The sequence below is a fragment of the Rhea americana genome, unplaced genomic scaffold (genome assembly GCF_003343005.1).
Source record: "Rhea americana isolate MKP2758 unplaced genomic scaffold, rheAme1 scaffold_110, whole genome shotgun sequence".
Lineage (NCBI taxonomy): Eukaryota > Metazoa > Chordata > Aves > Rheiformes > Rheidae > Rhea > Rhea americana.
In genome coordinates, this window is record NW_028185151.1 from 1,036,213 (window position 1) to 1,052,562 (window position 16,350).

At 36.1% G+C, this 16,350-nt stretch overlaps 1 protein-coding gene across 1 annotated transcript in view; it reads left to right on the forward strand.

The window, feature by feature from the left end:
* The window catches only part of PTPRK (protein tyrosine phosphatase receptor type K), a 431,918-nt gene that overhangs the window by 383,384 nt on the left and 32,184 nt on the right, over positions 1–16,350 (forward strand). Inside the window, exons 15-16 of the mRNA XM_085314395.1 lie at positions 11,260–11,398; positions 14,643–14,672. Of these exons, the coding sequence (XP_085170521.1) occupies positions 11,260–11,398; positions 14,643–14,672 (169 nt within the window). The remainder of the gene's footprint in view (positions 1–11,259; positions 11,399–14,642; positions 14,673–16,350) is intronic.

The window sequence follows — 16,350 nt, forward strand, 5'->3', positions numbered from 1 at the left end:
GCCACTGATGACGACCCTCTGAGCTCTGCCTTTCAGCCAGTTCTCAATCCACCTCACTGTCCACTTGTCTAACCCACACTTCCTGAGCTAACCTACACTTCCTGAGCTTGATGGATCTAACCATGAGAGCTGATGCCCTTCAAAGACAAGATTTTAAAGAAAAGGAAAGCTTTCTGACACCATTGTTGTGCTTCACATCCTATGTTGTTTCTCACCTTTCCCAGTGGATTCATAGGGATGCTGAATAATTTAAGGAAAGTATTGTATTAGCTGAAGAAGCTGCAAAAATTTTTTATAKGTAGAAGAGTAGAATTCATGTGAAAGATGCCGTCTTTGAATATTTAGGGTATTTATATTTACCTTTTTACTTTGTTTGAAGAAGTACCAAATATTATAGGAATCATGATAAAATCCTGAAGGCTGGCAGTAGTGACAGTATCAAATGTAGTTGCAGTATGCTGTATATTGGAGTTCAACTGAGAAGAATCTGGGATGCTAATAACTAATGCGTACTATTAAAGACTAGTTTTGGACAAGGTACTTGATTAAAACTATGAGGGGTTGGATATAGGATGCCTCTTTGTTCTGTTCCTAGCACTGTATAGTCTTTAGTCTATGTGGTTTTGGAAAGACCTAATTTCAAAGAAAGAATTAATAATTAATTTTAATAGAGCTTCTATGTGTTTTCTCACCTTTTTTTGAAGGGAAAAGGGAAACACTTCATTTCTGTTCCATCTCATTGCCTTTGTCTTTTGATACCGTCCTAGATGTTATTAGTATTGCATTTGCTCTAAGAATTTTTTATCACAGGAAAATTCTGTATTTTGATCTAATGTAGGTTGTAGGAGTGTAGGCTGAGGTAAGACTTTGCAATTTTGTGGGGAAGGAGAGGTGAGCTATCCTTTCTTTCTTCAGTGTAATTGTATAGGTCTGTAGTAAATCTGCAGTTCATATACTGCTGGTAAATTATCACTTACAATTTTTATAGTTTCTTAAATTAACTGAAGGTATTCACAGAATGTTGTTTTTTCCAATAAAAATTGCAAAATAGAGCATTAGATATTTGATAGTAATATTTTTTCCCATAAAACATATTGTGTGCAAAATATGTATATAATGGTTATCATTATGTACTTTCTTTATTAGATTTCTTATGTTACATTCCACAGATTTCCAGCAGAGTGGAAAGGCGCATAAAGATGTGCTATTTTGTTTTATAATAAATTTATTTCCAAGTTTAATTCTGAGCTAACAGGCTATATAAGAGTAATTGTTAAAAACGTAGGATTTCTTATATTCTTTTACATAACTGGAATTTTAGAATTAGCCATTTGAAAATTGATTTTAAAATGTTTTTGAAAGCAGGCTTTTATTTTAGGTTAGAACTTAAAAGTTGATTAATTTGTAATGTACTCTATTTCTAACAATGTTTTTCTGAAAAGTTAATATACGGCTGTATTAACAAAAGACCAGCTGTCTTTATATGTTTTCAGTTAAATAAATACTGTAACAGTTCCAGCAGCAGACTCCATTATGTAAAGGCAGTAATCACAGTGACCTTAGGAAATGATAGCAGTCCATCCAACAAATCCATGTTTAAAGGTCTATTAGAACATTAGGGGACCTTTCTCATCCTTTTCCAAGGGAAAAAAAAAAAAAAAAAGGAAAAACAGTATTTTAGACTCCATTTTGTAAGGCTAATACTTTGTAGTGTTCATGTTATGTATTTCCCTAACTTCTTTTAGGTAACCTTTTCAAGATCTATTAACTTACACTAATTAATTGCATTTGCTCTAAGAATTTTTGTGAGTAGTGGGTTTGGGGGAGTTGTCAGTTCACTATTTGAACTGGATTTTTTTAGTATAAATCTCAAGATTTGGTTTGAGTCTATTGGCTACTGAAAGAACTGCACCTAATGGCTCAAGAGAATCATATTCTGAAAAACTGATTTTTTCGAAGACACAGAAATCAACCTGATTTTTTTTCAAAAAAAAAAAAAAAAAAGCAAAGAAAAGAATTAAGTCTCTCTCTTAATGTTTCCAGCATTCAAAATGTACAGTTGTTATTGAATGAGAGCTGATACTTTGAGAAATGAACTTAGTATTGCCAACTCCTTGGATTTTAGTAGATCTTGTAGCTTTCCAAAACCTGAGTTCTAGAACATATTAGAATCTTCATTTTTTCAGGTTAAGAGTTTAGTCATTGTGATGTTGGTGACAATTTTGAAATGATGACCTGAGAGAACCCACACTTGCACAATCCTAGAATGTGTTACAGGTTRGGTTGTTTGTTTGTCTTTTACTGAAAGATTTGTTCTCATTCGTTTTGGAGGTAATGTAGGASAGAAGAGAAGGAAGAAAGAAGGCTGTCTCATGGATTTTAAAGAAAGACTTTAGTTTTTCCATGGGATATATTTTGACTGTGTAAACATAGCTGTAGTTTAAGATCATTTGTTCTGTGTTTTGGAGGTGAAAATCCCAGAGGAAGGCAAAGCCCTGCCTGGAGCTAATAATGTACCATGGCCGAAAAGGGTCTCCCATCCCATCTCTTCGTCAGAGATGCTGCAGCATGCTAAAAGGTTGCTTTCATCTGCCCTTGGAGTTTGCTGCTCCAGTGTGCTTTGAGAGGTGGCATTTCAGAAGCCCATTTTWTCATCTCATGTCCTGTCCTGGTTGAAAAAACTGAGCTAGAAACTGACAGCTGACAGTGTAACTTCGACTCATCTCCCTGTGTAAAATCTTTGTCATGATCACCATTCATATTAACCCAGAGCTTTTTATTTCCTTATTCTGTGGATTTAGGATGGGCTTTTAATATTCCATACGCAATACGACTGAAGTTTTCAGCTACAGACAAAGTGGTTGTTCCTTCCATTACCATTTGAGCTATTCTGAATCTTGGGCAAAACRTTTGTTGTGACAGTGCTGGGCAAACGGCACTTCGAAGGTTCTCCACAGTCCCTGCAGAATCTACTTTGGTTAGTAGKATAGCCATGATGCCATATAGTGCTGTGGCTACCTAAAAAACACACTTACTTCCCAGGTTTTTGAGCYGGTCCTACCAAGCCCAATCCACTTTTGCATCAGTGAGCCAGCTCACTCAAAACCAACTTAGTTATGTCTACATCAACTACTGTCTCTTGCATTAGGATAATAAATTGCAAATTAACATCTGTACAACCTGTATATTTTAAGTTGCACTGAAGATCTTCATTCCCTATACCTGAGTCTTRTCCTTGCAGTATTGTGAAAGATATCCAAGTATTCACAAAGTACAAGTGCAAGTGGCAGATGTAGGAGAAATGTGCTGAAGGCAGTGATCTGTTCATTTAATATGACCTGAGGAGCAGCAGGGTAGAGATCGTGGCTGGAACATTGTCTCCTCAGCATTGTTCCTGGTTTAGTTCTGTTCATCTGCACATGTCCAAGGTTTCACACTTTGTGAGACAAGCCAGTTCAGCACTTTTTCGCTCGATACTTCCTCASTCTTTTAAGGTCAGCTCTTTCATAATTGGTTATAAATTTGTGGACGTTACCGTTTTCAAAGTAATCATTGTGAATTTAAAATRCTTCTCCTTGTAAGAACCTTGTTGGAACCTTGTGAGTCTTCTTTAACTTTAGTAYTGTTCTCTAGTAGCCAAAGATACCTGATTCCCTTGCCTCTGTTTTCCTTGTAGCTTCCTACTAAAGTAGTACCAGTCAATCAGTGGGCTGATTTGAAAGTCCAGAGAGTAGGAAAGATGAGACTGATTTTTTGTGATTGTAAGTGACATATCAAAACAATATGTATCTACATTTGTGAGGGCTTACTAATGCCAGTCAGGAGACCAGTCCTTTATATACATATATATGTAAAACATGTATAGAACATATTGGAATTTCCAGGTAGCATTCTCATTATTATATGGCATGATGTGCTGTGCTAGTTTGCTTAATTAAATTAACAGTGCATATAAATATTTATAAGCTGCATGTTGATTGTTTAACAATCATCAAATAACATGAGCTCAGGGTGTTTTTCTGTTATCTGGAAGCAGGGTGTGTAAGCAGGTGGCCAGCTGTTTACATGGTACCGTATTTGTATGTGGGCCACCTGTGGGACTCTGTGCTTACCTTCTCTGAACACCTTATGCCATCCCAAATCTAACCAAACGTTAGCCTGAAGCTGTAGTTACTTTATCTTTGCACATGGAGKCATGTTTTGGGAAGGATAAGAAATCTCATTTGGGAGGAGCAGGAGGCACCCATGGAGCAGTGTCTGTAGGCTCCATTTCTGCAGTGATGACCTTTTACGGAGAGAACAGCAATACCTGCTGTTTTCGATACGGGGGCTAATCTTATAATACCACAAAGCTTCGGGGTCTAGGCATAGCTGTTAGCTTTGGTAAGGCTTTCGCCCTTGCCCGTGCACAGGAGCACACGTGAGGACGAGGTCTGGCCTCTCGATGTTGCAACAGCAAGTGAGGCAGCAGCCCCCAATTTTTCCATTGGCGTCACCTCATTCTGCCTCTCTTTGAGCACTGGTGTGGAGCAGGGAAGCTGCTCCTGGCCTGGCTTCCCCTTCGGCTCTGGATCCAGAGGAACTGACCAAACTCTTTTCCCTGGTGCTACTGCAGACCCTGGTTTCCATGGTGATACAGATGTGCCTGACACTTCAAAGCACAGTGCAGGGAACCATGTTTTTGGTTCAGAAACAAATTTTTGTTGTTAATTCTGCTGCCCTATGAAGAAATAATTCAGAGTCCTCAAAGCAACAGCTTAGATATACCCAAGCTCTAGCAAATGCATAGCATTGCTTCACCTTCCAGAAGAGGAGCTCATTGGAAGACATTGTGGGGACTCCTYTGTTCCCAGTAAATGCTTCCAGCTGTGCATCCAGCTTGTGACTTCTTCTTTCCAAAAGGCAGGCCAGCTGTYTAGCAAGCTGTGACTCACATGAGTGGGCCTGGATGATCCTGTGAGCTGTGGGCACTGGTCACTAGAACAAGTGGCACCTCCCATTCCCATTCCCTGCTCCCTGTAGGAAAACGTTCGAGTCTTTTCATCATGTTGAATCAGTTGAGACTTTTTTTTTTTTAACGAGAATTAGAGTGAAAGGGATTAAGAATCTTCTCTCTCTAAACTTGAATTCATTAACTGACTTTCAGGCTTTTAAAAATATCTTCAGTTATGCAATGATTAGCATTGTGGCAAAGCAATAGCAAACCAAAACTGATATAGGCAGAATGGTCTTTTGGGCAGATGATTAAAACACAAGGCAGACCRATCTGAAAAAATATTTACCAGAGAATCTCTCTGTCTCCTCAAAGAGCCCTTTTCTCAGGTGGTAGACTRACGTATTGCCAGAGCGGGATGGAGCACCAGTTTCATTTGATGTTATCCTGACGCTACCTTGTCTTTTCTGTTTTTAATTAAAAGTTTTTGAAAGCCACGTAACAAAAGTGCAGAACAGATTATCTTGAACAGACTTATTTTGAATATCAAGCTATGCAGCAATGACACTAGTTTGCGAGAATTCAAAGATCTGCCACAAACAGAAATTAGCATTCAAAGAAAATACAGTGTAATAAAATAGCAGCTTTAATCTTGTATAAAACAGAGTTTCTCCCCTAACTCAGACAAAGGAAACCTGGTGTAAAATGCTGTGGATGTTAAGAGTCAGGCAATATTTTGAGGAGGTTATGTGTAAAATCTTGTTCAAAATCTCTGATTTAAAAACTGGCTATTCACTAAATTGTGCCATACAGGCACATACAGAATTTTCTACGTGAATAATTTTGTTTGGATGAGAGAGTAGAATATCATTATCTTTATTCCAACAGCATCTCCATAGGAAGGTGTAGGTGAACAGATTTTATGCTGAGTCTCATAAATTTTCTGACAATTTCGCAAGGCTGTGTGTAAATTCTGAGCTACAGAAGGAAGGAGAAGACAGGAAAGCAGTATGTGCCGTGACTGGATTCCTTATTCTAGGGTATACTTTAAGAATTAAGTATAGTTATTAAGCAAACACTCAATTTTAGAAGGGAGGGTTGGATTTTTTTAACATAGGTTCAATTAAAAACTTTATAAAAATTTTAGAGGAAATAAGTACATTAGAAATTTATRCAAATAAAATGTATTCAGTTTGCTGATTGGTTTTAGGTGGAGGACTCTAACTCACTGATTTTTTAGAATTTTATTATCCTTGGGAGAGTTACACCAATCCTACTCTAATTTAGTGCTCTTCACAGTTGAAGTTCATAGTGCTGTTATGGAAGTCAACGGCCTAGATTTTTTCCTTTAGGATTTATAAAACTGAGGAAAACTGTTTTTTATGTGGTGATGGTTATTGGCAATCCACAGAGCCAAAATTGCTTGATGAGGTATTTTCTAAATTTTGTGAATGGGACTGTGGAATATGATCGCTGTTATTGTTCAGYAGAGAATGAATATGTTGCTGAATCAAATTAATCTCTCCCAATCCAGCTGATAAATCWTTTGAATAGACAGGTATACCTATAGAGGGGAAAACAGTGTAGTCGCCCTCAATTCAGATTAGAAACTTTTATTTCAAATTTTTATGCAAGATGCCTTTGCACTCTTTCAAAACAGCAGGAATATCTCTATTGGTAAAGATTTATAGGACCAAATTGTGAAAAATATAGTAACAGAAAGAAGTGCAAGGATGTTGTAAAGATGACCAGTTGACCTTTTAGATACCTTATTAGAGTAAGCCTGGCCAAAGGAATGGCCGATACAGTGTCTATTTTTCTAGAATCATCTTTCTGTTGCTGAATTATATTCTTTTTTCAATTTGATAAAGCCTCTTTTAATACAGCCTGCTGCTCAGTGTATAAAAAAATTCCAACACTAGATTACTGGAAAGAAATGTTAGGAATGAGGAAAGCAGATTTTTTTAAAAAATATTTTTAATAATTCTAATKAATTTTTACATTATCTAGAAATATATGCTTGAAAATTGAATTATTTTTATATTCAGATTCACAGAAGAGAGACTGTGAAGTCATTATCTAGTCTTACATGGGATGCTTTGTTAGCATTAATCTAGGAAAGTCATTTTCCATGAAAAAACGGAGAAAAATGGATGAAAAAATTATAAATAATTTTAACGTACAGTGAAAAAGAGGTGCATCATAAAGGAAAGAGTTATGTGTGAAAAGACAGATCTAGCTGACTGGCCCTTAGGAACCTACATGAAATTTCAAACCAATGAATTTTCAAAAATGAAAAAAKAAATGGTTTGTGTTTTCATTGAATTCATGAAGAATAACACACACTTAGATGGGAACCAACACGAAAATATTAACCTGAAAACTGTAGTGGTGTTCATATAGTTGAGTTGCTTTTGTATGGCAAAAACACTCTTGTGTTCAGCCTATAGAAGAATGACRTCAGTGAAAGGAAAATCCTACCAATCTAGAGCAAATAGTTTAGAAGATACAGAGATSAAATTTTCAACTAAGCAGAATTTCTGCTACAACTCTAGTCCCTTGAACAATTAGTAACAAGAAGATGCTATCTTACAGCAGCAGTTTAACATGTAAGCACAAGGTTTCTATATTCTTATCCTTTGCACGTACGTATACATGTGCACTCACACGTGCCTGTTGTGATACCCTCAAGTCTGGAACGTGGTGCTGTGTCTCTAGCAAGGCTGCATGATTCTAAGTCTGCATATGCTCCTACCCAACCAAAATTTTTGCAGTTGCCACAATTGCAGGAACACTGCTGCACAAGCACCACCTAAGTAACTCAATTATATACACAGATTTWAAAAATTTTCTGTGTAAATTTTATTCTTCATATATTTCATTTTGTTGCGGGCACAGATACTTTCTTAGCCCAGAAGAAGGAATGGATCAATGAAATAATAAAATTAATAAATCAATAATAAAATAAGCTATCAAAATAAARCACAAATGATATGAAATACTTTCAGATTCCTAAATTTCATTAAATTGGTCTGTTACATTCACTGACATCCTTAAAACACCACACCATGTTGCATACAGTGCACACACATGCACAAATAATAYATTACAATGTGATTTTAGATCTATAATTGCTTTGAATTATATCCAGATGTAACAGAGAATGCATACATTATTTGTGTTGGAAAGGTAGAGAGTAGAATGCTGGCTTAATTTAAGTCAAAGGAATTGTACTGTTGATACCTGAGAAAGGGGTAGCATTTTGCCCATAGCTTTTAGCATTTTGGATAGATGAGACTCAGCCACTGGTTATATGCTTGCTTAGTCTATTGCTTTGCAATATCATTTCTCTCCCCTACTTTAAGACTTTGTGTTATGTTTCCAATGGGCAGTAGGTTTATCTCCTAGCAGTATTAAAGTGGTGTGAGTTATTGCCTCTTATTTCATAGCCCTTAATGTAATAAAACTGCAGTAAATGAACAAGCAGTTGATATTCTCCCGGCTCTCAGCTGTTGTTCTGAACACCTGGACAGAAAGCTGTATTTTGAACATTTACCAAAAATCTGAACCCAATTATTTTGTACAGAATATTTAATAAAACACTGCTGCCTAAGTTAGGAGAATAACTGAACTCCTTTAGTTACYTTTCTTAAAGATTTACACAGATGARTATATCTGTGTAAAGTAAGGTAATTTCTCTGAATGAAATAACATCATGAGTGGCCAAGAAGTATTTTGAAACAATATTCTGAGAAACACCTATATTWCAACTTGATGTAATAAGTAATAAACATTGTATTGTTCTCCAAAGATGTGTGTTACAAATCTCTAATTTTTTACCCTGTACTCMCTCAGCTGTCACTAATATTCCCATGAAAACACGACCATCCTTATCGTGGCCCAGAGCCTATTCTTTGGTTGTATTTGAGTATACAAGTTCTGAAGTGCATGTTCAGGTTACATCTAAGCCTTGTGATTCATATTTTTTTGTCTCTCAAAGACCTGACCTTAAACCTCGGTCTGCACAACTGTCTTATTCAGGCCTTTGCTTTTGCAGCTTGGCTAGTTTTTACCTTTCCTTGGCCAAAGCTACCCTCTTGTACTCATGTTGCACCCGTGGCGATTCAGAATACAGTAACTATTACTGTGTTCCAGCGTGCTCCTCTCTCTACCCTTCCCAGGTCCTCACTGTTTCTCAGTATCCCCTATGTCAAATGTGATTTTTCCCATTGACATTTAAGACCATTTATAGTTTAGCTTTGATGATTGGCCTTTGATTCTGCTTGTTATCAARTGTTCATGTTTAGCATATCCAACCCAGCTAACCATGGATTACCACTTGATTCATTTTAACTGTTGAGGACCTTGAACGTCACCTTCTTTCAGTTACACCTCAAAAGTCATTCCTGYCGTTTCCTCTCTGAGCAGTCTTGTGTGTTTGTCTGACATTAATTCTAGTTTGCAGGTGTACGTATGTGTGCACAGGTACACATGCACCCGCTCCTTATCTGATCCTTACTCTTACCTTCAATGACACATGTAATATCAGCAAAATATCTAGTACTGTGTCCACGCTGGTTTTGTATGCAAATGTGCATACAGGCATGTATTCACTCAAAGGAGGAAGCAGTTAGTATTTCTCAATGGATGTAGTTCAAGCTGTAAGGAAGAAAGATGGTTATGATGATGAAGTCTGATGATGATGACAATGGTGATTAAAGCACTGCCTGAGCTCTAGCTTTCTAATTAGCGGAAGATAGCACATGCCTAACTCAGAAAGCTGTTCTGAGGATAGACTGTTAGTAAGCAGTCAGATACTGCTGAGATGGAGAATACAGAAACAAGTAACAATTATTTCAAACAGCAGCACGATCCTTCTCCCAAGAGGAATTAGTCATGCTGCACGTTGAACCACAGGCAGAAACTTTCTGAGTAAGAGGGTCAAATCAGAAAGTATTAAGTAATATTTGTCATTGGGATTAGCTTATGCTACTTTTCTGAAGGGAATGTTGAGTGTATTTTTAAGGGGGTGGTAGTCCTTCTCTGGTGCGGCTTTCCCTAGTTTTTCGTTTTATTTGTTTTGATTGTTTGTTGAGAAGCTTTTTAGTTTCAGGGTAAAGAATATTTTGTGTGCAATGACGTAGGCATGATACCAACAACTTTTAAATACTACATGTGCAGCTGCYGTGAGGTTAAGCGGAATCTCCTACGTTCCAGCTGGGGAATAGGAAGGGAACAGGTCAGAAATAGAGGGGAGAAGAAGTGCGAGTGCTCACGCCTGCTAGCAGAGGAAAGACAAAATACTAAGCCACAGGGTTAGAAAGTAAGAAAGAACTGGAAAACTGAAGAGCTGTCTGCTGTTTTACAGGTAAACTCCTCATGGGATTTTACCCCTGGCTGAAACTTATATGTACTCCTAGATGTTTTCACTAGGCTGAAAAATCCCATGTTCCTAATCCTTTGTATATTAGACTGTGAAGCAAAAAGGTGTAGACTGAATGGCTGCGCACTTTGAAATACTGTTTTCCTCTCTACTGTAACCTGTGGCCTCAGCCCACTTTGCTGTGTTACAGTGGTTTCATTTCTGCAAAGAACAGTGATTTTTTTTCAGGATTTGTAAACAGAAATAAAATTACTGCTGGCTCGAGGCTTGGATTTGTGCATGGCCTTATACRGAGGATCAAATTTCCATGTCAGACTTATGACAAAAGAGATTTACAATGCAGAAYGCAGATCTCAGGCTAGATGCTATAAGGTAGATTATAAGGGTGGATTGAAATTGGGTAGAAGAGAGAAGAAGGACTGGAGTTTAGGGTGCTAGCTGGGACTGGGAGAAGAGAGCTTGGTTATCTCCTTCACTATTCCATTTTAGGTATTTCATCTTTAATATGTGAAAAATAACAGTAAAGGAAGGGATGAYGATTGAGTTGATCGGATCACCTCTATAAAAGCATGCTTCCACTTCGTAATGCCACAACTTGTTTGGAAATCTAGATGCATATACACTTCTTATTTACATATATGATTTTTTTTCTATATATATGCACACACAAGTATAAATAAATTATACACACACACACACACACACACACACACTCTCTCTATACCTGTATATACACATGTCTATACTTGGTATTGCAAATGTGTATGGTATGTATATTTATAGTATGTTCATATGCATATACATACATGTATAAACACATGATGCATGTGTCTGTTGTTTGGCTGCTTTTAGCATACATACATTTTTGGAAATTATTGCCAATAATAATTTTCAAGTCTCTAGTACTCACACGTTTAAGCAACTTCTTTTCTGATTCATTTAGCAGCAGCAACAGAAGAACCGGAGGTGATTCCAGATCCTGCTAAACAGACAGATCGAGTGGTGAAAATAGCAGGAATAAGCGCTGGAATTCTAGTGTTCATCCTACTTCTCCTCGTTGTTGTATTGATTGTCAAAAAAAGGTAAGAAAATTATCTGTGCTGATATCTTGTCCTTTCTCCATGTTGAACAGTGATAACTAAATGGTTGGTTTTTTACAGGTCATTTAAAAAAAAGTTTCAGGAGCAATAACTGACATCTAGGTTTTGGATGAGTTCGTTGTATTTCCTGTTGTTTCTCCTCTGATTCTTGTAATGGATATATGGAGAGGATTATTTTATATTTGGGATCTAATAGCTATCCATTTTTCTCACATTTACTCACTTCCAGGTAGTTTTAAATTGGAGTTGGGTGAATGTACATTAAATGGGTGGAATTAAATGGATCCTCTTTTTTTTTTTTTTTTTTTTTTAGGGAAAAAAAGAATTTACTGCACTTTTCATGTTGTAATCACCTAATGAATTTGATGTTTGTATGAGTTATTTGTATCTGTATGTTGTCCAGCTTGCAAAATACTGTAATTTTATACCTTTCTGCTCTTGTGAACCTACACTTTTTTCTTAAAAATCATACTATATCACTATAAAATTATCTAGTGAGTCCTTAATGCATGAAATTGTTTAAAAGTGTATTAATATGAATGAATTTTAGTTTTAATTCATTCTTAGAAAATAATCAATGGCGCCATCTTCTGGGATTCTAAAATGTTAACTCAGCACTAAACGCTAATATGTAGATTATGCTCCGCTGTTGCTTGTTCAATTTTTAAAAGAATGTTGACTTTCCAGTACTTGTGACCCTTTTAACCTGCCATAAAATTTCATAATCCAGTTCTATAAATCTGTATTCATAGCATTGTAGCTACTAATATAAACAGATTTCTGTGCATCCTTTCTCTGCCCAGTCCCTTTYACAATGCCCAAACTGATTCATCTTGGAGTGAGAGAGACCTTTGTCTTCTAGTGGTTTGTGCACTGCATTCCTTTTCTTTTTGCAGATTTCTTAATAAACAATATATTTGTAAATGTTGCAATATGTTGCTTAGAAATGTAGCTTTCTATGATTTTTAAAGATTAAGAAAACATTAAAATTGTGCCTAAGATCATACTATATGTTGTAATTACTGGTTACCATTAGATTTTTTTAATTTATTGCCTCTTTACAATTATCCCTGGAGATATATAACTTGGAGAAGAAACGTCTGCATTAGAAACATTAGGTATGCCTATAGTGTTCTGTGTTAGTTAGCTACATATGTGATTTTTCCCAAAAGTGCTTTTACTTTTCTCTGTTGTTTACCTTTGTGGTTGAGAACTGACACATATGCAAAAGGTCCAGCTCATCATATGCAAAAAGCCATACAATCAGGCGATTTGTTTGCACAACTTCTGAAGAACAAAAACAACAATAAGTTGTTTTTCAGCTTTCAAGAGGAAATATCTATTTTATGTAATTATTGCAAGATATGGGCTGGCGAGTATCATCTTCTCACTGTATGTTGCAGAGGTCCCCTCATGTTCAATAAAAGACTGTATGTGAGTGTGTGTGACTGCCACTATATATATATATATATGTCAGTCACTTCCACTTGGGATTGACTGGCTTTGCAGGTTAAAAAAGAAAATATAAACATTCATTGCGTTCTTGTTTACTTTCCTTTTTACTTCTTGCATTCAGAGTCCTTTTAGACTTGTACTTTCACTGTTGAATTGTTTGATGAGTAATTATGTCAGTGAACTGATACTTTAAAAATTTCCATTTCTTCCCCCACTCCTGTCTCTGAACCAGGCAGTACCCTGTTAGAAACTCTATTTGATCATCTTTCTAAAGTACATAACATACCTAAACTCCTATTTTGCATTCAGAGTACTTGGAAAATTAACCTGTTTAATGAATCTTTAATGTTTGGTGATTTTTCATCATGATAGTTGAATTAGTTGTCTATTGAGTATATTATAGGTGTGTCATTTTCCCCCTCTTAGGGAAAGTGGGCAATTTTTTTGTATTAGCTTTAGTCAAGGTCACTTATGAAAAGTGTAGAAAACCTTTGTATACCAGAGTTAATTCAGTCTATCTGGAGAATCAGAGCAAAATCTATAATAAGGCCAGGAGCAGTTGTACTAGCACGGACACGTTCACACATACATAAACACACCTCAGTTAGTTGTGGCGGGACTGAAAACTGACCAGTTTTGATCATCTTTGGTAGCGTTCATATCCACTGATCCATAATGTAGTATCCCTTTTGGTACCTGAATTGACCACAACTTATTACATGGAAAAGTCAATAAAAAGATGGTTTATGCATTTTCATTGGTTTATTAAGTCTCATGCACAGACATAGATACTTAAATCTGATTAAATGCGGCATTACATTTTATTGAAAAATGGAGTACTAAGCAGTTTTATTCATGAGCTTGAGATGTTTTATGCTTTGCCTGATCATTTTGTACAAATTGGTTTAAAGTTCTACTGAATGAGACTCTTACTGGCTCTTACAGAGATTTCCTTGAGTAATCAAACCAGCTAAGAAAAGGGATACTGCATCTTTAATGAGCAATGCCATTTTTATTTTTTAATCATTGTTGGACTATTTCCAAGTGTACTTCATTTCCTTCTGTTTGTTTACCTTCCATATTTTTAATGCTCAGCATGAATACATCAGCATTTTCAATTGTAAGATTTTAAAATATAAAACATATATTTGCATTCAGGAAATGTGTGGTATATATGTCAGTACACACATGTATCAGTTGTAAATGTGCATTCTCTATAATGTGTGTACTCATATAGCTACATACAATACATATACGAACATATATGTATGCACCTGTGTACTGATAAAGAATTTAAAGTGAATGATATGAAATTTAGCTGTTCTCTGATTAAGTGTATTTATTAATTTAATCTTTATTTTTGTAACTGAAAAGTAAAAAGCATCATTTACTGCACAAGATTTGTACACAGCTGTTCATTTGTCATGACATTTAGGTGGTAGTCATTATATTATGCTGAACTGCATGTTGAAAATACACGATCCATTTAATTTTCAAATTTTTGGCAATAAATGAAATCTCAGCATGTAATTTTCTCAAGTGATATTTCTAAAAACCAAACCATTTTTATATGCTAGTGTTTTTTTTTTTTTATTGCATGGCAAAGTAAGGCTAGTTAATGCATGAGCAAGTTGAAATGCTAACCAAAGAAACATGAATTTTTTCAATTTTTTTTTAAACGCACATTTCTCTGCTTTATTGAATGTGACAGAGTCACGCTTTTCATTCACCATTGCTTCTCTTTTTCCACTGTCTGTGATTTGCTTGCCAGGAGGAGCTACTATTCTTACTCCTACTATCTGTAAGTAGAATACGGGTGACTTACTATTTTACATGTTTTAAAGATGCAGTATCCCTTTTTAAAAAAGAAAAATAGTCTTTATAGTTTTCCTAAAGCTATATTGATAGTTACCTTTCATTAGTGTCAGGTTTGAAAAAGTTGCTTGTGTCATTGTTTCTGTTATTCTTACCTTGTTTTTTTTTTTTTTAAAGGGATATTGTATTTATTATTGTATATTGAGAGTTTTGCTTTTTGCAAGTTTTCCCCATAATTATCATTTTATTTGATTGTAATCATGATTTAATTTACATTATGATTCACAGTGACACATCACACAAAAAAATCTATTATAATGGCTACCCCATTTATTAAGTAGATAACTGCTTGTAAATCACACATTATTCTTCCTGAACGTGTCAGTTGAGAAGTGATCCTGCTCAGCACTTTTTTTTATGCAAATCATAGTCAGGTGTCAGTCCTTCRCAAATATGTCTCTGTCCTATCAGTGGAAGAGCAGCATCTAGGTAGCAACATTTGGGGATTTTTATTCTTTACAGGAAGGTCTTCTGTACAGAGATCTTCATCTGTTGCTTGCGAGGTGCCCTGCACACACATTTTAAAGCAGTGATCTCGATTGTATAGCACTGGTTTGCAGACAGTTTTGCTTCAGTGTAGCAAAATTGATTTCTTTGTATGTGTTGACTAAATGAGTTTTTGTGAGGGCTGCAATTGCTTCGGCTGTGACTGAGCAAAGCAGTTGCACACGTTCTTAAATTTAAATAAATGCATAAAGCCCTTGACTTCAGAGAAGGATCTAAGAATGCACTCAAGTACTTTGATGAGCTGGTGGTGTCTGATAATGATGCTCTTCCACATTTTGAAGCAGATTTGTTGACTTCTTTAAATAAACTTAAAACTAAAAAAAGCTAAGATGGCTTAGCTAACTGCCAGTCCCTGGTTTATTGTAACAAATTATAATTTCCTTGTTAAATAACAATTGCTTCAGCTAGAGATAATTAACTGCACAGTTTGGTACTGTGATAGAGCACTTTTCCCCTCTAGCTCCCACTGAACCACCCACCTGCCCAGGTTCGTGCAACCGGATCCTTTAGCACATACCGAGAATCATTTACACTTCTGTCAGCCGCGAGTACTTGCATAATGATTTGCCTAACTATCCTGAAGGGTAGACTGCATGCGCCTTTAGCTGGGTGAGGGAAGAAAAAAAAAAAAACCTTAAAAAGAAAGAAAGAAAGAAAAGTCAAACCTACAGGGAAGTCAGGAGCTGTTAAACAATAAAACTGTCCTTACCCTTCCCAGCTTTGGGTTGTGGTGCTCAAACACAATGGGCCTCTTCAGAAGTTGAAGCAGAGCGTAAGAATTAGAAACTAACTACTGTAATAAGCTAATAACTTGAAAGCATTAATGGCTGTTGATTTATTTAGCATAGCTAGCAGGTTTTGTTACAAAGTGATGCTTCAAAGAGGGGCTTAATATAGTTGAGAGATGAGATGTAATAGTCTTTTTGTTCCATTCCTGAGGTGGCTTTAGAAAAATAGGATCTTTCCAAGCAAGAGAAGCTTTCAGTGTATGGAGAATATTTGAAGGGCTTTGAAACTCAAAGAACAGTCTGAACTAGAAATGCCAGTTTTGTGAAAGCTTTGATAGTATTAGAACCCAGTTATAAAGCGCAAGCAGT